Below are 27,222 nucleotides of genomic sequence, written 5' to 3'. Positions count from 1 at the left end.
CTCAGTTAGCTAGATGTTGGGGAGAGACAAAGTACATGCACTGGTGGCCTTACTTCTCTCCCACAAGGGAAGGCATGCACAACCCGGGAAACAGACAAACCAACAAGCAAAACAGTTTCAGAGTGATAAATTCCATGAAGAAAATGAACCAAGGGCAGTGCTTGGGGATAAAGGGGTGGTAGGAGTAGGGATGGCAACATTCCAGGCACAAATAGGTGTTCCTTTTTGAGCAGTTGAAGTTTACAAAGCCAGGTAAATAGACACAAGTGGAGATGTCTGGGACCCACCTGCAGAGACTGTGGAAAGAGAACCGAAGGGGGTATGGCCCTAGAGGTGTTCAGAGGCAGAAGGGCCTGCAAGGGAGACTGGACCAGAGCCAGTTAGTTAGGAGAGAAAATCAGGGGGAAATAGAGAGAATGAAGGGGGTTTGAGAAGGAGGCATAATGGAGAGGTGTCAGCTTAGAGAGGGTAGATTGGAATCCATAACAAGGGGTTTCAGGGACCCAACAAGTAGTGATGGCGGAAGGCCCCTGAGTAAGAGGATGAGCCTAAGGAGCAGAGAAAAGAGGTGCATGTAGAGGATGGGGAGGGAGGAGCTATCGCAGTATGTTTGGGGCTGAAGAGGGTGATTCCGAAGGAAGAAATGAAGATGTGCCAGAGGGAGGGTGGATCTGAGCCAACGGAAGCGCGAACCGGTGGAGTCCGCATGAGAAAACGGGATAGTCTTGGGGAGCGCAAGGACTCGCCTGTCCGGAAGACATCACTTATTTGAACTTTACAACCCAAAATGAAAGCACTAACCCCCCACCCCACCCCATTTTACAGATGAGGAAACTGGGCTCAGAGAGGTGAAGGAACACGAAAAGGTAATACATCTGCCAGAACAAGACTTCCATCCGTGTGGGGGGCCCAAACTCCTCTTATTGTCCCTCGGGCTCCAGCAGGTTTGGAAGAAAACCGTTTTTTATGTCCTTGCAGGATGCCCTTTGGAGAGCCGCCGGGTGGCGCGGAGGCCCCGCAGACAGCGGGCGGAGCGGGGCGGGGTGTCCCCCTACTCCCCCCGACCCGGCCCTAGCTCCGCCCCGGGTGGCGAGGGAGACCGGTTGGAGAACCCCGCGTAGGCGGGGGTCGCGCCGGACTGGCAGAGACTGCGGCCACGCGGAGTTCGCAGTGCGGCGGGAGCTTCCCAGCGTCCGCGCCCGGTGGCCTGTGCCCGCCGTGCCCGTTCCGCCATGACCGCGGCCGCCCGAAAGTCCCGGCCGCGACCGCTGCCTCTGTTCCTGCTGCAGTTGCAGCTGCTGCTGCTGCACGCGGACCCGATGCACGCAGACAGTAAGGTACGGCACGCTCCTCCGACCCAGGGCACAGCTCTGCGGGGAGCCGAGCGCGAGGGGGCGCTGTGGCTGGGTGTGCGGGCCGAGGAGGGTGCCCCCCCGGCCGGGAGCTAAGCAACCCGGACCTGAGGCTTAGCGCGGAAGCTGCAGGGGACAGGATCCCGGGAGAGGAGCGCGTGGGGGAAGAAACGCGGGAGATGGTAGGGGTGCTTGGGACTCCGAGACGGAGGAAGGGGCACTGGAACCCGGGCCGTGCGGGGTCTAGGTCAGTACTGAAACCCCGGATGAGGGAAAGAGCGCCGAAAAGTAGGAGGGGGGGCGTAGACGGAAGCTGCAGTCCCTAACCTAGAGAGGGGGTTTCCAGAAGGGCAGGGCAGTGGGACGCTCAGGGTTTCTATGAGACGCTGACCCCTTGGGTCACTGCTACCCAGCGATTCCGGGGTTTGCAGCAGGCCCTGGGCCAAGGCTTTCAGTCCATGCTGGGAACCTAGAATGTGTCCCCAGTGCACACAGCTGGGTTGATTACTAGCCTGACCCCTGGTGCTCCTCTGGAGGAGGTGTCTCCAGAAGTGGCCCAAGCCCTGCTCTGTCGTGGTTAAGAGGATCTGCTTTGGTGTCAAGCAGACCTGGGTTCAGATCCCACATCCTCCACTCATAGCTGGGTGACCTTGGATTGGTGACTTCACCTCTCTGATCCTCAATTTCCTCACCTGTAAATATGGGGATAATAATAGTTCCACTCGTGCAGTTGAAGATCCCTAGATTCGATGAGATTGTGCCTGTAAAATGCTTAGCACAATACATGGTGCCTAGTAGGTGCCCACTAAATGATATTGTGATTATGGAATCTTATCACATGGCCCTCAAAAGGGTGTGAGGTCCAGAATGCAGAGAGAGAAAGCACAGAGGGTCAGATAGAGGTGTTCTGGGTAAGAAGTGTTCTTGAGGGCATTCTGGGAATGATTTGGTGAGGATGGGACTGGGGAACAGTGAGCTGGGAGGAGGTAGGGCCCATATTGACAGAACGTGAGATCAAAGTTGCAGTTTGTCTCTCCAGCCTCTTTCCTAGTGGAAGATGGGACTGCCCTCTCCACAGGCAGGTAAAGAACAGAAGCCACTAGCCACCCAGCAGGTAGATGAGCAGTGAGCAACCACAGAACAGTCCCTCGACCTGAAGGTTTGGCTTAGGGCACGAAAGTCGATGGGCTGTAGTCCTCATCCGGAGACAAGGAGAGAAAGAATATCATTCCCATTTTACAGTAGGGGGGTGGGACACTGTCTTGGAATCAGGAAACCTAGGTTCTGGCCCTTCCTCTGCCATTCTTTGGCTGTGTGACCTTGGGCAAGTCCCTGCCTCTCTCTGGGCTTCAGTTCCCCCATCTGGAAAACTGCCTCCTTGATTTCCCTTCCATCTGGGGTCTTGTAGGAGTTCCTGACCTGGCTCAGGTGAGGGAAAAATTGCACTGAAAATCCCAGATGATCGGAGTAGCGCTTTACTGCCTCTCATCTCTCTGGCTGGGAGGGAAATTTGGTCCTGGGCATCCTCTGAGCCATGCAGGGGGCTGTGGAGCTGGTGGGGGCTGGGGGAGGGCTCACATTCAAAACAAAGCAAAGGCAAAGAAAACTCAACACCCTGTTTACGTAGTGACTCAGCCAAACATTGCTAGGTTGGGGTGTGTGTGTGTGTGTTTAGTTGTCCCAGGGCAAGCTGGGGCTGGTAGGGTAAGGAGGCACATCCTCCAGTATGAAGGATGAAGCAGCTGGGGCACTCAGCACAGCCAGCTGGGAAAAATAAAAATCAAGTGATGGATGAATTTACTCCACATTCCTCAGCATAGCCAGACCCCTGCTGGCTCTGCAGAGTGCTGTTTTCATTATCACCCACTCCCTCCCTCATAACAATCCCTTTTTCCTTGCCTAGCCTGTTCTGTTTTCCCCGGGGGGACTGAGCCCTAGGGGGCCAGCCGGAGGAGGTGAGAGGTTGGAGCCTATCTAAGGCAATAAAAGGGTTAAGTGGGCTCTTTCCCAGGGTTCCGGTCCCAGGAGGGTCCAACTTCCTTTCTGCCCAATCTGTTCTGGGGTACAGGGGCAACTCACTCCACAGAACTCTTTGGTCTCTGCCAGCTCCTTGCTCAGAGCATTTTAATTTCGTGTTTATAGCAAGGTCTTTCCTAAGCAGGATTCAGTGTTTCCATCTAAGGAAGTGCTCTGTCCAGCCTGGGAGGGAGAGGGGGAGCTCACATCTTCCCTGACGTTTTTGCGGGGCTGCCCAGCGGGGAAGTGGGGATGCACGGGACACCAAGGCATGGTACGAGAGACCTCTTCTCACAGTGTGACCTTGGAATGTGGCTGAGAATTCCCCATCACTGCCTCAGTTTCCCCAACTATGAAAGGGCTGTTGGCACCCCGCTTCCTCCATGCATCCAGGAGTAAGAAGTGGATCTTCAATCTGCCTGCTGCTGAACAGGAGCCCGAAGACAGAGGGAAGGTCCAAGCCTGCGGGAGCTGGGCCAGAGGAGCAGGAGGGGCTGGAGCAGGTGGGCGGTGGTGTCCTGGGCCGGATCAGATATTCCAGGCCAGGCCAGCCCCGGGGGCTTAGGTGTTGCTGTGCCTTGGTGTGGGGGGTTTCCGCCTGTGGGTGTAATTGGAAACAGGCTCTGGAGCCAGCAAGGACTGCACTGTGATGGCATCCTCCTTCTGCACATGGAGAGGGTGGGACCAAGCCCGGCCCCACAGGGTCTCTGCAGGGAAGGTCCTGCCTCAACACTCCCGTTGGCTGAGGCATCTGGGGCAAAGCCCCGAGGAGCATCTGTGTGCCAAGCCTCCTGCCTAGCACTTAGATTCAGGATCTTATACAGCCCTCCCGGCGATCCTCTGAGGCGTCGCTGATCCCTCTCCATTTGACAGACTTGAACACTGGGGCTCAAACGAATCGAGTTCGAGCTATTCAAATATTCTAGGTAGAGGGAGCTTGCGGAGCATGGAGATCTCAGACTTCGGTGGGCATCCAAATGGCCACTTTATAAACACTATACATGCCTAGACCCTGCTCAGGAGAACCTGGGTCAAGGGGTCTGGAGTAGGTACTGGGCATCTTCATTCTCCAAGTGCATCCCAGGTAAATTCTGAGCCCCCTGCCCCCAAAAGTTGAGAACTAGCAGGGTGAGAGGGAACCATGAAGGTTTGTGAAGCATAGAGAATAAGATCATCACAGAGAAGCTTTTGGAAGGTTAATCTGGCAGAGAGGAGGTTGCTGTATTTTCCAAGTAGTGGTTAATGCAGTGGCCACGGAGTAGAGAGCAGAGGACAGAGATGGGACAGATTTAGGAGGAAGAATCAGAGGGACATGGGGACTGGCTAGTTATGAGGGTGAGAAGGAGACTCAGATCTGGGTTAGGAGGGAGAGGAGGTGGGCATAGGTTTGGGAGAAGATGCTATGTCCAATTTTGGATGGATTAAGTTTGGGGTCCCTGCTTAGCTTGGCTGGGGCAGTCCTTGTGGAAACCTCCTTGCAGTGAGACTGGGCTGGCTATGAGAGAAGAGGAAAGAGACTCAACCTCAAGTGTTCAGCTTCTGGAACATTTCACAACTTAAGTCCCCTCAACCCCCACCCTAGCCAGATTTATCCAACTCTCTTCTTCAGGAAAATCTCAAGTATACCCTCTTGACATCTTGTTGTGGGATCTCCTTGCAAATACCTAGGGACCTTTTACAGCACAAACCACCCACACTTCTGGGGGCTTTGGCAGCAGTGTGTGCTGAGTGAGGTTGCAGGGAGAGATGGGGGACTGAGGTAGGGGTTTCCTGGTCGGCAGCAGCTCCAGCCTTCATGCCAGAAGCAGGGTGGGCCAGGGCCAGCTGAAGCCCCAAGTCCTCTGCCCCTCACAGCCCAGCCCAGGGCTGCCTGCTCTGCAGACTCATCTGTCTCAGCTCTGTTGCTGGTAGAGAAGCCCTTTCCTGGTGGCTGTGCGTGGTCGTGGAAGGGACAACATGTAAACCAAAGTTTGGAATCAGGCTGTACTATGTGACCCTGGGCAAACCTCTTGTCTTCTCTGATGCCCAGGTTTCTCTTCTCCAAGATGAGGCAGAGGTGAGAGCAAAGAGGGATGGAAGATGATCTGGGATGTGAGGGAGGGTTGTTGGCAGCATGCTTTGTATAGCAGATCTGGGCCAGGCCCTCTGTGTGCACTGGCCTGTTTCAGCCTCACAAGTTTGTGAAAGAGACTATTATGCTCCCCATTTCACAGATAGGGATGCTGAGGTTCAGAGACGTTTGAGGGTCTTTTCAGAGACACACAGGCAGGAGGAGTGGGGGCTCGGATTTAAGCCTAGGCCTGGCTCTTCACAATAGCACTCTGCTGCCTTCCCCATCAAGCACCACATAACTTAGTAATCACAAGATCACTAATCACAAGGGCCACACCATAACAGCCACGGAGGTGAGGGGCAGCAGTTGGTGGGGTGGGGGAGTGGTGGTGGTGGGAGGCTCGGCTTCAGCCTGCGAGGCTTGGGCTCCTGGAAGATAGGAGTGGTCCAAAGCTGGGTTTCTTAACCACGGCACCCACTCCCCCAGCATGCAGTGAGTGCTCAGTAAATGTTGCTTCCTGGGTTCCATGCCCCCAGGCTTGCCTCCTCCATATACAGTCTGTCCACAGGCAGCCCGAAAGATCTTCCTGTGATGCAGATCTGACCCTGGCTCTGCCCAGCTTAAAACTCTTCCATGGAATTTCTAGTGGGGTTAATTGTAAAGTTTTGGAAATGGGTGGTGGTGATGGTAGCACAAAAATTGTGAGTGTAATTCACAGCACTGAATTACATGTGAATGTGGTCAGAAGGGGAAATTTCAGGTCATATATATGTTACTAGACTAAAAATTAAAAGATAAAACAGGACTGTACAACACAGTGAACAGACTGTAAATGATGTACTATAGTTAATAGTACAATTATAAAAATGTTCTTTCGTAAATTATATAACAAATGCAAGATGTTAATAATAGGGCAGAATAAGGGTGGAAAATGCACCCTAATGTAAACTATGGACTAAAGTTGATAGCACAATTATTCTTTCATCAGTTATAACAAAGGTACTACACCAATGCAGTGTTAAAATGGGGGGGGAGGTGTATATGGGAATGCTGTATTTTCTACATGATTTATCTGTAAACCTACAACTTCTGTAATTAAATAAATGTAAATACAAACAAACAAACAAAAAACCCTCTTCCATGGCTCCTAGTGTTTTCAGAAAGAAGCTAAGACCCTCAGCCAACTTTCAGGGCTCTCCATGAGCTGAGCTCTGCTGCTCCCCACCTTCACCTCCTGCCATCCTAGGCTCCCCTCAAGCACCAGTCATAGCAAACCACCTCTAGCCTCCCCAACCCCCCAAAGTGCCAGGCTCTCGCTTGCCTTCACACATCTTTGCTGTCCCTGGAACGTCCCTCTCCTCCTTAAAGATGACCTCCAAGCGTGCCTTCCTCCAAGCAGTCTTCATTGGTGTCCTCTGTCCTCCCAGGGCTCACTATGCCAGCTTCTTCCATGGCTGAGAGGCCAAGCCTGTACCTCCATCTACTTCTTCTGCACCCCCGGCCATCACCCAGGGTCTGGCAGAGGCCAAGGGTCCAAACAGGTGTCAGAGCTTACAGCAGAAACAGAGTGCCTAAGGCCCTTGCCCTTGGCACAAAACCCAAAGAAGCCATGAGCTTACCTGGGCCTGGTAACTTCCATGAGAGCTGAGTAGCCCTGAGGCCTGGGGTGGTTGTTTGTTGACTGATCCGTGAAGAGCTGCATCCCAAGGGCCCGGAACGCAGGGTGGACTGGCTGAGCCAGGTAGAGGAGAGGGTGACTGGGATTTCCAGAGCACAGCTAGCATGTCAGGGCAGGGAAGGCTGGAGGCGTGGGCTGAGCTGGGCACCTGCCACTGATCTCACTGGGCTGACTCCTGCCGGCACGAAATCCTGCTGCCTTCAGTGACCCATGACCACACCTGAATGCTGGAAGCATGGCATCCTGGGGTGGGGTTGAAGGAGAAAGGGGCAGGGGAGGGAAAAGCCCTAATTGGATGTCATGTTATCTTATTTGATCCTCCTTACAAGAAGGCTGGGTACAGAGAGTCGTCATTTTACCAGTGCAGGAACTGAGGCTCAGAAAGGTTGTATAACCTGCTTAAAGTCACACAGGATGTGGGGTAACAGGTCTGTAGGAGAAGCAGCGTTAAGCAGAGATTGCAAAGTGGAGTCAGGTCCAAAGTTGGAACTGCCACGTCAAAGCTGTGTGACCTTGGCACATGACTTCACCTCTCTAAGCCTCCGTTTCTTTATCTGTATTAATACCACCTCATACTTATACAGAACTCACTCTGTGCCAGGCTCTGTTCTTTACCTACATTAACTCATGCAATCCTCACAAAAATCCCATGAGGCAGGAACCCATTTTAAGATAAAGTAACAGAGGCGCAGAAAGGCTGAGTTGCCCATGGTCTCACAGCTGGTAACCCAGGCTCCAGACATCATACTCTTATTCCCATGCTCAAGTGTATCTGCAAAACACAGACTAGTTCATCCAATACAGAACATCTAACACAGGCTAAGCAAGCAACTATTCTGGGGATACGAGAGAGCAAGACAAAGTCCCTGCCCCTAATGGGCAGTGAGTGGGGGGAGACAGAAAATGAGCAAGTGCAGATATAATATTTCAGGTGGTCATAAGTACAGTAAAGAAAATCAAAGCTGCTGAGTAAGGGGACAGAGAGCAACAGGAGGTGGGAGTCAGGGAAGGCTTCTCAGAGGAGGTGACATGTGAGCAGGGAACTAAGTGATGTGGGGGAGGGAGCCACAGGAATATCAGGAGGCTGAGGGTTTCAGGCTGAGGACCACAGGTGTGTGAAGGCCCTGAGGCTGGAGTGGAGTGAGGCAGCAGAGGGCAGAGGCCATAAGAAAAGGGGTTGGGAAGAAGGGGTGAGCCCACATAGGCCTTGAAAGCCATGGTAAGGACTTTCGAGGTGACAATCCCCCCCACACACACACACTGTTATTAAATGTCATAATGTGCATGAAACCTTAGTACAGTACCTGGGATTAAGTGGTAAATATAAGGTCGCTATTTTTTTTTATTAATAAAGTTAGAAAAAAGGTTGCCATTGATATTTTGGTTGTTGTTAATCATTATTATTATTTTTTATTATTATTATGCCTCTGTTTCCCTGTAAGGGCTGCCCCTCCTCTGCCTCCCCCAATTCCCCTCCCCCCCCCACCCGAAAAGGCCCACGTGGCTGGATTCTGCTACCTCTCCCCTCCCTCCACCCCACACTGGCCTTCTGCTCACTGGAGCCCCTTTTGCCCCACCTCCGCAGATGTTCGGTGACGTGGACCAGGTGCGGATGACCTCGGAGGGCTCCGACTGCCGCTGCAAGTGCATCATGAGGCCGCTGAGCAAGGACGCGTGCAGCCGGGTGCGCAGCGGGCGGGCGCGGGTCGAGGACTTCTACACGGTGGAGACCGTGAGCTCGGGGGCCGACTGCCGCTGCTCCTGCACAGCTCCGCCCTCCTCGCTCAACCCCTGCGAGAACGAGTGGAAGATGGAGAAGCTTAAGAAGCAGGCGCCTGAGCTCCTCAAGGTAGCCTTTGCCGGGGGGGTGGGGGGCGGGCAGGAACACCAGCTGCATGTGTGTCTGTGTGTGTGTGTGTGTGTGTGCGCGCGCGCGCACGCGTGCTCCTATCATTGGCCAGGAGCCAGGCTGTCCCTCCAGTGAAAATCCCATACATTTTGTGAGGCAGGTGCTTTTATCCCCACTTTACAGGTGAGAAAACAAGCTCCCTGAGGGGAAGCCACCTCTTGCCCGAGACTGGTTCAGCCAACAAATGATGGAGGCAAGATTCTTCAGCTAATGACTAGTTTTGCTGAATCCAGCCCCTTTGCCTCTGCTCCAAACCGTTTTCTGTATTATATACTTCTAATGAGTATTTTACAACTTGTGGTATTTTATTGGTTTTAAAGTAATAACATTTCTCAAGTCAAGCACCACCTGCTGTCAGGTGATGTACTGAGCTCCTTTACACATTATTTCTCTCACCCGTGAAGCCAGCTTGTGAAATATGGAATCACCTTTGTCATTTTATAGGTAAGAAAACAGGTTTAAAAGTAGTTAGGGCTGGAACTGAAACCCAAAACATTCTTTGAAATTTGCTCTATAACTACTTGCTAAATCGTGCTTTGAAAGGCATCAATTTTCTGTATATATGTTATATTTCATAATTAAAAATGTTAAAAAAAAAAAAAAGTAGGTAACTTGCCCAAGCTCACCTAATGACAGGCAGCTTCAAAGTCTATACCATACCTTTGTGTGATTAGAAAAAGATTCCTCTCTGGGTAGGCAGATTAGAAAGAGGCCCCACACCTGGGGGACATAGCCCTTCACCAGGACCCACTGCCAAGACTGGGCCTGGTCAAGCTATGATTGAAATCCAGGTCTTGCTGGGTCCAAAGTATGTGTTTTAACCCACCTTGCTCTTTTGCCTTCCTTTCTGGTAAAGGACCAGATTGTTTGGTATCTTTTGAGAGTATCTTTTTCTTTTATAACCTCTTCTAAACGTATGAGGGTCTTTTTCTACCTGTTTGATGTCAAGAACTGTGAAGGGTCTGAGATGCTACCCTACTTGCAAGCTAACAAGTTAGCCTGCCGGTTCCATGGATGCTGGCAGAAGACACAAGATCACAGACAAAGGTCGTTGTTACTCAGAGCAATAGCAGTAACCAGAGTGTCTGCATTTTCTTGTACAGCTTCAGTTCCCACAGGGTAATGCAATGGGAGCCAGATAACACCTGTACACACAGTAGGGTGTGTTACAAGAGGGGAGTTCCAAGTGTAGGGAATCCGAATCTTTCCTAATGGGCACTAAGCATGCCTGCCCCTTGCTCCAGACAGAAATGCTGTCTATCTTCTGTTCACTATATGACCAGCCTGGAACAAAGGCAGTCAGTGCCTCTGCATGAAGATGTACAGAAAAACCAGAAACCCTTGAGAATTTTCTCCCAATATTTGGCTTAAAAGGTTTTCTTTAAATTTATCTTTACCTTTATCTTTGTAATACCTGAATAGATGCCAAACTTTCAAAGTTAGGAGAGGTGTTGAATTTTAGGACAAATGGCCTTTTGACAACTTGGCGGTCCCTGGGCCACACTGTCTCCTGTAGACTCCAAGTCCCCCAGGCCCTAGGCCTGTTGTCAGTTACAGGGACAGACCTCATTTCTGCTCAGGTCAACTTCTCAATAACAGATTGTAAGCATGCTTGTCATGATGATTCACAAAGCCCTTTTAAAAATAATGGTTAATTTAATCCTTGCCACAACCCTATGCAAAAGCAGCTTAAGGTCTTCGACTTACTTGTGGGGAAGCCAGAGGCCCAGAGAGGGGTGGTGACTTGCCTAAGATCACACAGCAGGATTTGGACCCAGGAATTCGCTGCTGTGTCCTTTTGCCCACTGGAGGGATCATCAGGTCCCTTAGACCTTTCCATGCATAGCATCCATAGGGATCTTCATTCTGCGTTATAGAATTGGAGGGGAGTGGTGGTGGGAATGACTCAGCAGGTAGGGTCTCTGCCTAATTAATATGCCAGGGACAGTGGTGGAATTAAGGGGAGCCCAGAGGTAGGGAATAGGAGGAGGCTATGGCAGGGGTTACCCACCCTGTAGCCTACTGTCTGTCTCTACCCCAGCCCTTCCAGCTGTGATTTGGCCTTAGTTGCATGGTTCTGTTGGGGGGAGGGGTTCTGGAACCCCCCTTTCTTAAGCAGACTTGCTACAGGGGTGTGCCTCCCACCTCCTCATTCCCTTTCCTTCTGGACACAGACCAAACATGTCCCCATCCTTGAGGAATCCCACAATGTATGATCAGTGCTGAGCCAAGGGACATTCCAGGAACTGTGGACCCCCAAGGAAGGTGTAATATTAGAACTGGGCCTTGAGGGATGTATAGGAGTCTGCCAGGCAGAGAACGAATGAGGGCATTCTGGTTGAGAGTGAGTGGCGTGAGTATGGCACAGGATGCCTCCCTCTCCTCTCTCTGGTCCAGCCCCACTGGTGCTTCCCAAACTCTCTAAGGTGAAGGACCAATTTAAAATTTTTCAATCTGTCATGAACCAAATACTTGGGTAAAATACTATAAAAATGAATTCCTGGAAAAATGAAATGGAACAAAAACAAGCATACAGAATATAAGTCCAATGTTTTATTATTAGAGTCAACAGATAAAATTACTCTGTGGAATGGCTGTGAAGTTTCTAAGTGCTCTCTCATTTTCTATAATTATTTTATCACAGACCATGAGCAGCGTGGACTGGCTCTGGTCCTCGAACACATCACCTCCGGCTCTTTGTCTGGAATGCCCTTCCCTGACCATCTCTGCCTGCTTTGTGCTCCTCCCTCAGGGCTCAAACAAAACTCCCTCCTGGCAGCCTCCCCTAATGCACACCTGCTCCCTGTCACCAGTGATCTGGGCAGCTGTATGTTACGGTCTGTGTTCCCTGACAGCGTGTGAAGGACCGCAAGGTGTCTGCCTTGCTCATCACTGTCCTTAGTAACTGGCCCAGAGGAAACCAGCTGAGGCTGAAGAGGATGGCAGGGGCAGATTGGGGAGGGCTTAAAGGCCAGGCTCAGGAGATGAGAGGCCATGTGTGGGCCACTGGGAGCCTCAGCAAGTTAGTGAGCAGGGGAGAGACCCATAGTCAAAGCTGTGCTTGGGGAAGCCAGCTTGGTGGCCATGAAAGCAGCCGCTTGAAGCTCTGCCTGAAATGATCTTTGTTGCTGATATTCATGAAGCCTTTGCTTTGTGCCCACTCTGTGCTGAGGCCTCTAGATATTTGTGCTCCTCACCACAACCCTATTGGCCCATTTCACAGAGAAGAAAGCTGAGGCACAGAGGAGTCTACGTGTGTGATTCTCCGGTGGTGGGTTCCGTGGGCAGTCCCTCCAGACCTAGCAGGATTCTGGTGGAGCAGAGAAGGCGGCTCTGGGCCCCCACATCTGTTTCCATCAGAGCCCTCCACCCTCTTTTACTTTTTTAGAGTTTATTTTAGAGTTGAGATTCCACTTGGAGTACAGCTCCCTGGCTTCAAAAATAGTTTGAAAACCCTTGGGAGAGTGGGAGTAAGACTGTTTTGGAAACAGCTTGCCAGGGCCAGAAGGAGCTCTGGCCTGTTTGGGCCCTGAGATATGCTGCAGGGCTCGGAGCGGGGCCAGGCGGAGGGAGGGCTGGAGGAAAAGCCTTTCCCCAGAAGCCAGGGAAGACTGATTTCCTAATCGGTCTGTCATGCCAAGGTTTCCCTGACACTCTCACTGGCATCTTGGCCTTCTGGAGGGAAGTGCCAGGTCCTGATGAGGTGTGATGGAGAAGGAAATGGGGGGCCAAGAGACCTGGGCTGGGCCAGGGAGACCTGGCATCCACTCCAAGCTCCGTCTCTGACCCACTGGGCAAGCCTCTTCCCCATTCCAGGCCTTAGTTTCCCCATCTGAACACAAGACAGGAGCAGTAAAGCATGATAGGAAAAAGGTTTGGGTTTGTATCGTTTTGGGTTTTACTCCAGGCTCCACCACTTAATGGCTGGCTGGTCCTGGGCAAGTCGCCTCACCCCTCTAAGCTGCAGCTTCCCAATCTGTAAAATGAGGATAAAAGCCGTCCATCCCGTATCTTAGGTTGGGTCTCTAGAAGCAGACGCTGAGGTAAGGATTCATGTGCAAATGATTTATTATGAGAAACTGGTAATGAAGTGGGAGAAGCAGCGCAAGGAATGGGAAAAAGCCAAGCCAGGGAGCCATCACGGGAATCCCAGCCAGATCCTCAGGGGAGCTCTGGAGTGTGTATTACAGCTCAGTTCCTCCCACTCGGGCTAGGGAGCTGGGCTCGTAAACACCCACAACAGTCGGCCATTGCCTAGGGCCCACCTCAGAGGGACTTACACTCCCAGGCACTTTGGGGGCAAAGTAGCTTCAGTAGCACAAGGGTGGTCTTCCGAAGAAAGAGATGCAGACCATAGAAGAGGATGGCACAGAAACAGTAAGATCCTGGGGGATCTGGATGGAGCTCCTTGGGTGTCCACTACACACTTTGTGTATTGTTGCAAGGAATAAGTGAAATAACTCTTTTAAGCTTGGCAGACCGTAAGTCCTCAAAAGAAGGAATCTTGCTTTTCTTGTGGTTATTAATGGACTGGGTCTGGTGAGCACCGAAGGTCCACACAGGCCATTCCAATGCTCTTGAGTTCTGGAGATTTTAGCAGTGGGGCTCCTCTTGCACGTTTGGGTCTGGGTGGGGCTGATGTCTGCATGCCTGGCCAGTGCTGTGCCTTTTTCCTAATCCTCACTTTTCTCCGGCAGCTGCAGTCCATGGTGGACCTCTTGGAGGGCACCCTGTACAGCATGGACCTGATGAAAGTGCACGCCTATGTCCACAAGGTGGCCTCCCAGATGAACACGCTAGAAGAGGTAGGGGTGGGGCCCCAGTGAGGGTCAGGGGACTAGGCAATTCCGGCTTGACCCTGTTGTCCATTGGAAGCTGAGAGGGGGTGCAGGCCACAGGGCCCAGCCTTTGGGGAAGAGGCCTGACCAGGGCTCAAGGGCCTGCCTGAAGCTAGAGGGCTGATGGAGAAACCTAGGCACCTGCTGATTGAATACAAGGGACGTGGAGGGGACTGGAACTTGCAGTCTCCTTCAGTTCACCAAGGCCAGAGCCCCCCCATTGCACAACTCCGAGGCCACATTCACATACAGTTCCCCCTGAACGGTGCCTTCTGGGCCTCTACAGCCTGGCACAACTGCCCAAGCCCCCGGGGGCCAGGCTTAGGGCAGCATGACTCTCCCAGCACCCACCTGCAGTGGAGGCAGATGTGCTGCATTCCCTCCTGGTCAGGGTAAATGTGCTGTAGCCTGGGCAGGCAGCCAGGACTGCCCCCTGCAGACAGGGGTAATGTTAGACGAGTTGGGGTCCAGGCTGCAGGTTCAAGGTTTGCATATCTGCTGGCACAGCCTGGCCTCCGCCTGTTTCCTGCATCCGGCCTCTCCTGGGCTGCTTAGAGCCTGGGGACGTGCAGCTGCCAGGAGCGGGTGTGGGGGCTTCCTTTCCTAGCTTCCTTTCCAGAGGGAGGGGGCACGTGGGCATCCTGTGCCCGAGGGTGGGAGATTAACCCCTTACCATCCCTCAAATTGGGGTCACTGTGGCTTTAATTATTCAGAAACTGGTGAGTACTTAGTATGTGCCAAACCCATGCTAGCATGGGAGCAAGCTAACATTTGTTGACTTTCTTCCCTGTGCCAGGATTTCCTGTGCATCTAGTACATGCCAGGCTCTCCCAGTGCAAGCTCTGAAGTTTCCCTCCTCTGAGTGTTATCTCATCATCTCAGGCAATATTAACTTGCTTCTTCTAACTCGTAGCCAGACAGTCTGCAGAGTACGTGTGCTGGGCCTGGAACAAATCAGAAATGATTTCCATAGCCACAGAGAAATGATTTTTTTAATTATCTTCTGTTTTGCATTATCTGTGCTTTGCTTCTGTTAACCACAGTTTACTAAGCGATAACCCTATGAAAAAAAGGTTTTTGCTAACTCCGGAAGGAGACGACAGGAACAGCCTCACTTGGGAGACGTAGGCTTCCTCTGGCAAAAGAAAACATCTCGGCGGGTCAAGCGGCAATTTGGAGCCCCAGTTTCTCTCTGCCCTCTTCCCTTACACCCATGGTTTGCAACCAGGAGTAATTTTCTACACCAACCCCCATCCCACCCATTTGGCAACATCTGGAGAAATTTCAGGTTGTCACAACTGGGTGGGAGGGTGCTGCTACTGCCTTCCAGTGTGCAGAGGCCAGGGATGCTACTAAATATCCCACAATGCATGGGACAGCCCCTCACTACACAATTATCTGGCAAATGTCAGTAGTGCTGCAGTTGAGAAACCCTGTCTTACACACTTTGATTTGTCTTCCCTGTGATCTAGTTTGGAATGTACTTTCAGGTTCTTTGGTATTTCAGGTCCTCACAGTAGCCCTGCAGTTTACTTATTAATAATACAACAATTCCCATTTCACAGGCCAGGAAACTGAGGCTCAGAGCAGTCAAGTCACTAGCCCAAGGTTAGCCAGACAAAGCAGTGGAGAGCAAGGATTTGAATGCAGGTCTGTCTGACCCCTGCCCAGTTGCCTCTTGGATCGTACTCTGTGTTCACACCTAGGACCGACTGGCCATAAACCACTTTTTGATTATCTTCTCCTCTGTAAAAATTTCAGTCAATTCATAATGCAGCACCATGGCTTCACAGCAAAGAGGTGTTTCCTGCCTCTGATCCCAGAGTCTCCTGTTTCAGACCTGCTGGGAATTTGGGGACCTGGGGTTGACACCTGCCAGGCCATGCAGACTTCCTGGGTCCTGCCGAGTGGTCAGGGCCAGGCCTGGGCAGCAGTGGGAAGCAGGGATCACTGGCTCAGTGATGGGGATCCCTGGGTAGTGGGGAGACACAGAGGGTGGAGCATCGTGTTCCCAGCAGAACTCAGACCCAGGGGCAGATCCAGGGCTGGTAGGAGCTGGGCAGCACGTCACGGCCTCCAGCAAGGCACAGACAAGGCGGGACAGAGAAGGAGCCTGAGATAAAGGCAGGGCTCAGTGCTGCAGGGAGAACCACCACAGCCAGGACTGAAGTCGAGACTTGGGGCCTCCCCACGGCACAGCCCCAGAGGGTTTCACTCTATCTATATTATTTGAGCATTTTATTAAGAAAGGTTATTTATGTATTACTTGTGAAATTAAAAAGTAATTTTAAAGTAGCAAAAGATTGAAAGCAACCTCAACAACCATCAGTAAATTGTAGGACTGTCCATATGATGGTGTACTGTGCGGCCATGAAAAGGAACGGCGAGCACCAGATATAGAGATATGGAACAGTTCCCAACGTAGGCTAAGGGAAAAGGCAGCTTGTTTTAAAAAAATAATTAAAAAAACAAAACAAAAAAATATATATATATACACACATACACCCCCACACATTTGTCCCTATAAATGCACAGACTCTCTCTGGAAGGACACTGGAGAAACTGGTAGCAATAATCAGCACTGAGAAACAAATGTGGGAGGGAACTTTTTTTTGAGAAATTTTTTTAGCAACCTGTAGAATTTTTGGAATTTAGTACCCCAAGCATATAGCAAGTATTGTCTGTTTTTTTTAATTCATTCATTACCTTCCTAAATTAAAAAATAAAAACAATAAAAAAAACAGCCACAGGGCCTCTTAGCAGTATGCTTTGTTCTGCCCCCACTTGCTGGTGCTATCCCCACTCCCACCCCTGGCCCTGGGGGATTGGGCAGCAAAGCCTGATGGGGTGTCCCCTGGAATGGCAGGGGGTGGGGGGCTCAGAGGAGCCTGCCTAAAGAAAGACCTTGACTCCCACCCCCACAGAGCATCAAGGCCAACCTGAGCCGGGAGCATGAAGTGGTGAGGGAGAGCATGCGCCACCTCAGCGAGCAGCTGAAGCACTACGAGAACCACTCAGCCATCATGATGGGCATCAAGAAGGAACTCTCCAGCCTGGGCCTCCAGCTGCTGCAGAAGGATGCGGCCTCTGCCCCTGCCGCTGCCCCACCCACAGGCCCAGACAGCAAGGCTCAGGTGAGCGCTCTGAACATGGAGCCGGAAGGTGGGTGGGCTTGGGAGTGCCCTGTCCTGGAACCTCCACCCTGAGGGCAGTTGGGTGGGGGCTGGGCCCAGAGGACAGGGCCCGTGCAGCTGGAGAGTCCATGGCAGGTGGGAGGCAGGAGGTGCCTGCTGTGCATTGAGCACAGGTGAGCTGGGGGAAAACATGGAGACCCAGCCGAGGGGTCTGGTCCCAAAGCCAAGTGTTTGGCAAGTTTCCAAACTGGTGGGAAAGAGGTTGCAGAGATGACCACAAACTGCCTGGTCCCGGGAGACCAGGTCTGTCTCAGCAAAACTGGTTCCAGCCTCACCGGCTGTGGTAGGTCCCCGGCTGTGGCAGGCCTGCTCGCGGGGAGGTGAGCAATGCCTTGGGGAGCCCTGCAGACTCATACCATCGTGTTCATCCACCTCGTCCTGCAGCAAACCCCACACATTCCATTCTCAAGCTCCGATAGAAAGTGAGCAGGGACAGAGTGGCCCATGACATATAACACAGTTTTGTGCAAATTTGAAAAGACCATCCCTTTAGGCAAATTGGGAAAAAAAAAAAAAAAAAAAAAAAAACACCTTCCTTTGAACAGATAAATTAGTAAAAGGAGCCCCTTCTGGGTGGACAAATTGCAAAAATATGATAGACACACACTAGGAAGTATTGCTTGGCCAATGGAGACTGGATTTTTCAGACCTACTTGTAACCATTGGCCAGTCACCCATGTGCAGGACACAACCTGCACCCCTGTCCACAGTCGCCTCGTTTTTAAGTCAGTGGGGGAAGAAGGAAGCTGACAGTTGTGGCATCCCTACTCTAAACCTGATTTTTCACAGACATAATCTCAGTTAATCCCATAACTGAGGAGGGACATCATTGCCCATTTTGCAGATGAAGATGCATGGGGGGAGGACACGCAGAGAAAGGGTGGCTGAGCTGGGCCTGGAAGCCAGGTCTGCGTGACTGCCAAGCCCTGCTCTTCCTCTCCACTGCTTGGCCTCCCGTGCTGACATTATAATAATGGGGCCATTTGTGTCTGCAGCTGGGACCGCTTAGATGCTGATAAAGCATGGAGGAAGCCTGGTGCCTGGCCCCGAGCAGGCTTCCTGTTCATCCCGGTGCCAACTCCACAGGCAAGAATGTGTCCTGTGTTGGCAGCGGCACGGGCAGCACGCCTGGGTGCTGTACTTCCCATATCTCCTGGAGATTCTGCCTCACAATGGATGATGTCACAGGCCCTCTGTTCTTGTGCCAAGCCAGCATCAGCGGCATTTCAAAGGCAGCGAAAATAACAAAATTCACAAAACATTAAAAACTGCATGTCTTAGGGTAGTGTAACCAACAATCCCAGTTTGCCTGGGACTGAAGTGTTTCCCAGGAAGCAGGACTTTCATTGTTAAAACTGGGAATGTTCCAGGCACACCAGGATGACTTAGTCTCCCTACCAAGGGCCAAGAGCCTGTTCCATGCCCACACAGTAAGACCAATGAGTGAGAGACGCAGGGCAGGGAAATGGACCAGCTGGTGAATCTAACACCCCAGGGAGCTGACCATTACAGTCCACCCCCTGGGGAGGAGTGAGCAGAAGCTGGGAAATGGATCTGGAATCCAATCTCTCAGGCCGGGCTTTAAGCCTGCAGGGGAGCTAGAGAGCTGAGTGGGGAAACGGAGGCACCCCCAGTCATGGATGGAGCCACCATGGGCAGGTAAGGGAAACTGTGACTTTATGCACACCTGGATGTAGGGCCTGTGGCGACATGACCACTTCCAGCCATGCCTGCTGACCCCTCTCACCCCAACCCAGCATCCCTCGACCATCTCTCCAATCTCAAACACCCCCTTTTCTCCCAGGACACGGCTGGAAAGAAAGTCAAGGACACCAACAAATACGGCAGCATTCAGAAGAGCTTTGTAGACAGGACCCTCCCGAAGCCTCCTAAGGAGAAGCTGCTGAAGACAGAAAAGCTGAGGAAGGACAGCAGCAAGGGCCAGTTCCCCCAGCCCACAGCCAAGCCCCGGGCCCTGGCCCAGCAGCAAGCTGTGATCCGAGGCATCACCTACTACAAGGCGGGCAGGAAGGAGGCAGCTGAGGCCGAGGCAGGTGAGTTTGAGGGGGCTCAGAGCTGCCAGGGCTTGAGGATGGGCGACGGCACTCCGGGGATCCCCTTGCCCTCTCAGCTGTCAGACAGCCTCGGTGTCAGCTCCACCGACTACCTTTTGGGTGCCCTTTGTTCATGCATAAAATGAGGATAATACCCCTTCAGGGGGCTGTTAAGGATGAAATGTTATAACCCATACAAAGGGCCACTCAGCTCCTTTGCAGTGTTTAAAGTGGTCCCTGCCCTCACTGGATAGTTCCTTGTTTGTTCAAAGGTTTGCTGACGGTCCACTCCATGCCAGGCGGGAGCAGGGTAGACCCAGGCCCTGCCCGTGACCTGGCCACTGCCACAGGTGGAGGTGGGAGTTTAGGAAGTGGCATGGGGCTTTTGGGGCCCCTCTTGTTTCCACACTGGCCTTGGAATGGATAGCCTGCTCCTTCCTCTTCTTGAAAATCCAAAGAAAAGCCCACAGACTCTTGAATTTTTCCTGGAGCTCCCTGCAGGATCACAGTGGAGGGCAACAAAGGAATTAACTGAGAAGAAAGAGACAAACGTTCCAAGAGCCCTCAAATTTTGGAGCTGTCCCTTCTGGCTGTGGTTCCTTGTTCCCTCTCTGAGACCCTCCCCAGATGCCTGCTCTTCTCAGATGTCCCTGAGTGGGGCCCCCAAGCCTGCTCCCCGCTCCCCTTCCTGGGCTCTGCTGACCTCCTCCAGTGGAGCTCTCTGCCCAGCCCAAGTCCAAGGGGACAGAGGGGTAGAAGGGTCAAGGAACAGTCCCCTTAAGAGCCTCCTGGTTTCCTGACTTCTCAGGGCTCAGGGGCCTAGGGAACACCCCCCCCCCCCCCAGCCATCACCTCTTCCCCCGGCACCTGGTGCCAGCTGCTGGCCCTGAGCTCTGCCAGCTCAGCCTGGCCATGGCACAGAGCCTCTGACCTCTGGCCAAGCCACAGCCCAAGAACAGCTGCAGGCATCTGACGATGCCAGCAAGGCCCGTGGGAACAAGCCCCCTAGTGTGGCAGGCCGCCAAGGCCAGTGCCCCTGGGGACCACTGACCAGAGATTTTGTCCTCGTCCTCACCGGGGCCAGGATCCAGGGGTCACCCGCAGCAGGGACTGGCTAAGCCCGTGTGCAGAGAGGAATCCCAGCACAGGGAGAGGAGGAAGTCAGGCAATTGTCCTCAAGTCAAGGGGGCCGTGTGCCCCTCCTTCAACCAACCAGGCATCCCCAGGAAGTCGGACCATCATATAACAACAGTGCCACTCCATTGTTCCTGGCATCACAGTTTTCTAAGTGCTTTCCTATATGCTGGTGCATTTGATCCTGGCAGCAACTGCATTTTATGGGCAAGGAAACAAGTTTGGAATGGTAGAGTGGCTGGCTTAAGGTTGACAGCCATGAGGTGGTGGAGCAGTACTGGGCAAAGGAGGAGTCTTGGTACCCTGGCCATGTGGCATTCAGTTAGGGATGACCCAGAGATGGCCCCAAAGCAGGCTGCATGGGAGAGCAGGCGGGGGGCAGGGGGGACATGAGGAAAGCCCGAGAGATGGGAGAGAAGAAATGAGCGAGGGACAGAGAGAAGGACAGAGACCTGGGGTCAGGAGGTGACAGGAAGCCAGCTGCATCTGCCGTCCCTGCATGAGGTGGCAGACACTTGGTGTCCAGCGGGTGGGTTCTAGGGGAAAGTCTTGTAAAACCGGGGGAGGGCTTCTGCCTCCCAGAACTGAATCTAGGAAATGAGAGAAATGGAGGGAAAGGGGCCTTATATGTGCCAGGATCTGTGCACACATTTTATATACACTTTCCTCTAATCAACATAACACCTTGGGTCTCGCTGCTCCCATTTCACAGAGGAAGAAAGTGAGGCAGTGGGGCTGCCCGAGGTCACCCAGCTGGAGAGTGGCCTGCCCCCCAGCAAGTTCTCCCACCTCTCACTTTGAAGCTTTTCCCAGGGGCTAAGGAGGCCCCAGGAGTCCTCTCTGTTGTGTCCTCGAGGCTCTTGGAGCTTCTGGGAGCCCAGGGGGCCTGGAGAGGGCCCCAGGGAGTGACAGTACTGGGATGTGAGTAAAAGGTCTTCTCTCCTCAGACAATGCCCTCAAGGGCACTTCCTGGCTGGAGCAGTTGCCGCCCAAGGTAGAGGGCAGGTCACCCGAGCCCAACTCGGCAGAGCAGGATGAGGCTGGGCCCGGGGCCGCAGAGGGCATGGAGCCGGCCCCCGACACCCCCACCTCGGACCCCACAACCCCCACCACCACCCCCACACCCACCACCAGTCTCCTGCCCACCATGCCACCCTCACGCCCTGAAGTCCCCACCCAAGGTGAGTGAACCTCACAAGGGTCAGCAAACTACAGTCTGATCTAGTTTCGTACAGCCCTCAAGCTAAGAACGGATTTTACATTTTTAAAGGGTCATAAAAAAAAAGTATACGGGCAGAAAGTATGTGGTCTGCAAAGCTGAAAGTATTTACTATCTGACCCTTTACCGAAAATGTTGCCAACATTTAAAATGGCCATAAAACACAGATAACATTCTTAACAAAGTCTTAAATTGTCACCTAGAATCTCATCATCAAATTCAGCAACTATTTTCATTTCTTTATTTCCTCTGTTCTGCCCTTGGCACTCTGTGTTTAGGTCCACTTTTGTAATTTGAGCTTGTGTCTTATAGGGGAAAGTTTCCTCCTCTGAGTCATAGATCCCATCCCTCCGGAGGGCATCATGGCCCCTGTGATAACCAGCCTTAGAAGCATTTTCTGCTGTGGCCTGAGCACACTCCGCTCCTAGCATCCATCAGCTATGCGGCCAGCAGCTGAAGCTCTAGCTGGTTTCATCACGGAACTCTTTCTAGTGTCTGAAAGCTGGAAAAAAATCTTAAAATCCAACACTAGGAGTGGTTAAATCAATTAAAGGGCACAGCTGTCTGGTGGCCCTGGTAGACCCTTGAAATCACGTCATTAAAAGCCTATTTAATGATGTGAGAAATTGCTCAGTGGAGGAAAAAACAGGTTATAGAAAACTGTATATTCAGAGGAATCCCTTTTTTTTTTTTAACTGTTTGTGCAAAGGGAGAAAGACAAGGAAGGAAATACAACTTGTTAAAAAATTTCTCTGGATAATGGAATTTGTGCATGATTTTTTATTTTCTCCTTTCCTTTTCTGAAGTTCTCATGTTTTCTACATTGATCAGGTGTTGCTACAATCATAAGGAGGGTGGGGAGGAGAAATAAAAAGGCACAGACAAAATGTTAGGAGAGATTTAAGTTAGACCTGGACAGTGTTCCTGGGATCACTGTTTATGGGTCTGCACACCAAAGGCCATGTCCCTCCCTCCCCGCAGGCAGAGGGGCGAGCTGCGAGGGCACACTCCGGGCCGTGGACCCCCCCGTGAAGCACCACAGCTATGGTCGCCACGAGGGTGCCTGGATGAAGGACCCCGCAGCACGGGATGATAGGATCTATGTCACCAACTACTATTACGGAAACAGCCTGGTGGAGTTCCGCAACCTGGAAAACTTCAAGCAAGGTCAGGGGCCCTGCAGATGCGAGGGGGCAGGGTGGTGGGCGGCCTGGGGAGGGTCCCCTGTGGAGACGTGGCTCTTCTTGGCCTTGTGGTGTCCTGGGGTCCAAACTCCCCCAGTCTGGCCCAGATCTGGACAGCCAGGGTCCCAAGGAGGGAATTGGGGGTACAGATCTGGGGGCCTAGCCGGAACCGGGGAGCTAGAATGCAGCAACAAACAAACATGGTGGGCGCTGTCCTGCCTCACGGATATAATTTATCACCAAAGGGAATAATAATTGTAGTTTCTACTTGTTGAATGCTTACTATATGCTAATCACCCTGTATGCATTATCTCATGACATCTTCATAACTCAGTGAGGGAGGGGATTATTACCCCATTTTGCAGGTGAGCAGGACCCCGGGCCTTAAAACTGCAGGTCCAAGCAGGAGCCAGCATGGGGCTGTTAGCACAGGGAAGGGCGGAATTTTGGTTGTCATTGCTGGGGCATGATGGTGGTGGGGGTTCCATTCACACATGGACTGGCCCACCAGAAATGCACAGTGTGGTGTGGGAAGCAGAGGCTTTAAGAGACAATTTTGGTACAGCTCTAGGGGGCAACTCCAGAGGCCATTAGAACCCAGCCTGGAGATCAGGGAGGGCTTCCCAGAGGAGGTGATGCTGAGCTGAGCACTTCAGGAAGAGCAGGAGGAAGTCATGCAGAAGGAAGAGGAAAGAGTGTTCCAGGCAGAAGGCCCAGCATGTGCAAAGGCCTGGTGATGACAGGAAGCTGGCATGGAGGACGGGGTTGGGTAGTGGTGAGAGAGTAGGCTGTGCCAATTCTCCTGAGCCATGTGGAGGAGTTACTCTGAGAGCCTGGAGTGACAGTATGTGGCCCGGAGCAGCTGAAGTCCTTCCTTTGCCAGGTCAAAATTGACATGGTCCCTGCCTCGAGCATCTCACAGGTTGGCTGAAGAGACTAGTGATAAGTGCAAGGATGGAGGGTTATGGGAGCCCAGAGGAGGGGCTCCTCACTCAGCCTGGGAAGTCAGAGAAGGCTTTCTGGAGGAGGTGACATTGACCAAGGGCTATGAAAGACCAGCAGGCATTCCTCAGGCAGATCAGACGGGGAATGGCAGTCTGATGGAAGGATCAGCATGGGCAAAGACTCTGAGGCAAAGCACAGGTGCCTGCATTTAAATCCTGGTTGTGGTTTTCCATAACTGGGTGACCTCAAACTCTCTGAGCCTCCGTTTTCTCATCAGCAAGTTGGATAATAATAGTACCTCCCTGAAGGGGCTGTTATGTACTAAGATGATCAGCACAGCTCCAGGCATAGAGTACGCCTTTGGTCCCAGTTACTTGTGGGGCCACTCGAGAGAGCTCTTGATGGTCTCAGTGGTTTGTGGGGTGGTCTGGGGGCTGTTCAGGGGGCTTTGGTGTGACCATCTGCCCCCCCACAACAGGCCGCTGGAGCAACATGTACAAGCTGCCCTACAACTGGATAGGCACAGGCCACGTGGTGTACCAGGGCGCCTTCTACTATAACCGTGCCTTCACCAAGAACATCATCAAGTACGACTTGCGTCAGCGCTTCGTGGCCTCGTGGGCGCTGCTGCCCGACGTGGTGTACGAGGACACCACGCCCTGGAAGTGGCGCGGCCACTCGGACATCGACTTTGCCGTGGACGAGAGCGGCCTGTGGGTCATCTACCCTGCCACGGACGACCACGACGAGGCCCAGCCCGAGGTGATTGTGCTGAGCCGCCTGGACCCCGGCGACCTCTCCGTGCACCGGGAGACCACCTGGAAGACGCGGCTGCGGCGGAACTCCTATGGGAACTGCTTCCTGGTGTGTGGCATCCTGTACGCCGTGGACACGTACAACCAGCGTGAAGGCCAGGTCGCCTATGCCTTCGACACGCACACGGGCACCGAGGCTAGGCCGCAGCTGCCCTTCCTCAACGAGCACGCCTACACCACCCAGATCGACTACAACCCCAAGGAGCGTGTGCTCTACGCCTGGGACAATGGCCACCAGCTCACCTACGCCCTCCACTTTGTGGACTGAGTGGAGACCCCCGCCCTCGCAGGAGAGGGGTGGCAACGGGAGATGCAGGCTCCCCACTGCTACTCCTGCAAAGTCAGTCAGCAAATATTTATTGGGAGTCAGACCCGGGGCTAGGTGCTAGGCGGGTGCCAGTGGCTGAGATAGAGCTTCCTTAGCAGCAGTGGAATAATAATCACTTCCACTTGCACAGCACTGTGCCAAGCGCTTTTCATGTAGTTACCCATTTCACCCTCCTGACACCACCCTGGAGGTAAATGTCCTCAACCCCCTTTACAGATGAGAAGACTGAGGCTCAGAGAGACAATGTCTCTTGCCTAACATCTCCGTTTGAATCAGGCAGGGTGAATTCCGTGCTCTTACAGTAGCCCCATTTTACAGATGAGGGTACTTGATCCATTTCTGGCTCTTTCCCCTTCTTCCCTTGTTCTCATTGTTCTCTCCCCTTTCCCAGGGCCATTCAAAACCAAAGGCCTTTGGGGCCAGTGCGCTAGTATTGAATGGAGGCCCTGGCTCTGCCAGCCGCCCCGGGCCTCCATTCTGGCTGAGCTGCTGATGGCCCTGGGCTTCGGGCTCTCTGGGCCACTGTCCCTGCTCCTTGCCTTTGGTCAGCCCCTTCCTCTCCCCGCGCCCTTGTCCAGCCACATTCCAAACCTCCACCGTCACCCAGTCACTGAACAGAAACCACACCCCGAGAGAAAATACTAGCCCCCATTCCAAGGCCCCCTCCCTCTGTCCTCATTTTTATTTTCTCTGTTCATCAGTGCTGTCATTTGTTTCTGCAGCAGCAGCTGAGGAGACTGCAGGCATCTGCCTGCCAGCAGCGCCTCCACCAGGGTGGGAAGTTGGGCGGGGCTGGGCCCTGAGGCTCCCTCTCCACCCAGAAGTGCTGGCTTCGGCCACAGACCCAGGGCTTGGGGCTCCTCCCCGGTATGTCCCAGAGCCGCTGGGCCTGGGCTCCGCCTTGTCCTTTCTCTCTGGGCCTTTGAACCCACAATCTGTATACACTCAGGGATACTTTCAGGTCTGCTGTAAGCAAGATCCTAGGCCTGAGGCTGGGAGGGTGCCAGGATGGAGCAGCTCCCTCTTTCTTGTCAGTCTTGCCCTGGTCCTTTGGTGGGGTAACCCAGCAGCATGGGAGACCAGGGAGGGCCGAGGGCCTGAGCAGGCAGGTCTGGGGGAAGCATCAGACCTGGATGCAGGGAGGGGTCAGAGGGCAGGAGCAGGGAGGGCTCTACAGGCCTGGCTTGTCCTGGCTTTGGAGATGTTGGGGTGGAGAGCCACAGTCGGGGCAGCCTCAAGCCCAGGACTTGGGGCTGAGGATGCACGAGTGGGCCACCTCGCAAGGACATGACCGTCAAGCCTGCCCCTTAGCCACTTTGGACAATACTTTCAGAGCCAGAGACAGGTTCTCTAGTCCAAGCCCCTGTTTCACCAAGAAGGAAAGGTTTAGAATGGGGCTTTGCAGTCATACCCGGAGCAAGGCACATCCACTCTTGCTCCAGAAGGCTATATCCTCTATTCTCCCAACTTGGAGGCAGCTCTGCCTGGGAAGGCGATAGACTTCCCAGCTCCAGACCATCCCAGCACCTTGGAAGGGTATTTACTACTGATCCTTACACGTCCCCAGGACCCTGCTCCCCTCTGTCCACTGCCATGCCTGCTCCTAGGACATCTATATATTTGAACACCCTGTCGCCTCATTAGGAAATTCAGCCGCACAGCCCTCTGGGCTGCAAAAGATGACAGGCTTTGGGGGAAGAAGGCCTCAGAGTGTAAGGAAATGCATTTTGTGCAGAATACATTTCTTTCAGGCCTTGTTGGGTGATGTTGTTTGTTTACGCTGTAACTCATCCCTGAAATACGAGGGAATGATGATGCCCAGCCAAGCAAGGCCTGACTCACGGTGTGGACACATCCAGCCTCCCCCACCCAGCTGACCACTGCGGGTTCCGCTTCACAGGCTCTTCAGGGGGCCGAGAGGCGGCGGTGTTTCCCTGGGCTCTGGGCGTGGGTTCTATGAGACTGTGTCTCCCGTGATATCATAACCCAACCATGTGAGAAGTGTTCAGGCCCTTCTTCTCCTTGTTAGTCTGAAAAAAGGGAAAGTTAAAACGGGCAACAGTTTGAACAATAAAAAGGATAAGCAGAATTGTTTTCCTGGGAAAAGGAGCGGCCTTGGAAGTGATGGTGCAGCCCCAGACATTCACGAGGCCCCTTGGGTTTTCAGGCCCTGGTAGGTGGGTTATGCAGAGAGCAGAGTTATGTCCTCATTTTGCAGATAGTCAACTAGAGCCCAGAGAAGTTAAGTCGCTCGTCACACAGACAGGACTTGGAGAGCCGTGTTTCACCATCAGGTAATATGATTGCCATTGCCGATTGAGCACCGACAGTGTGCTAAATGTTTCACATGCATGTCCTCCTTGTATCTTCAAAGCAAGGTGTACACTCTGAATGTGCCCATCTTATAATTGAGGAAACTGAGGTGCAGGGACTTGTCCAGAGTCACACAGCAGCTCAGACTGTGGCAGGGTCGGAGCTTCAGGGCTGGCCAGTGCATGTTCTT

General features: G+C 52.8%; 1 protein-coding gene across 1 annotated transcript; it reads left to right on the top strand.

The window, feature by feature from the left end:
• The first annotated feature begins 828 nt into the window (after window positions 1-828).
• Window positions 829-26,828, top strand: OLFML2A (olfactomedin like 2A). Its single transcript, XM_037850704.1, has 9 exons — window positions 829-866; window positions 979-1,337; window positions 8,685-8,948; window positions 13,706-13,813; window positions 16,771-16,980; window positions 18,845-19,094; window positions 21,176-21,409; window positions 22,429-22,614; window positions 24,055-26,828. The coding sequence occupies exons 2-9, from the start codon at window positions 1,233-1,235 to the stop codon at window positions 24,657-24,659; spliced, it is 1,962 nt and encodes a 653-aa protein (XP_037706632.1). The 5' UTR covers window positions 829-866; window positions 979-1,232; the 3' UTR covers window positions 24,660-26,828.
• Window positions 26,829-27,222: the final 394 nt, after the last annotated feature.

This window comes from Choloepus didactylus, chromosome 10, assembly GCF_015220235.1.
Source record: "Choloepus didactylus isolate mChoDid1 chromosome 10, mChoDid1.pri, whole genome shotgun sequence".
In the NCBI taxonomy this organism is placed as follows: domain Eukaryota; kingdom Metazoa; phylum Chordata; class Mammalia; order Pilosa; family Megalonychidae; genus Choloepus; species Choloepus didactylus.
The sequence above is the reverse complement of the archived record's forward strand: the minus strand, read 5'-3'. Positions and strand labels throughout refer to the sequence as shown.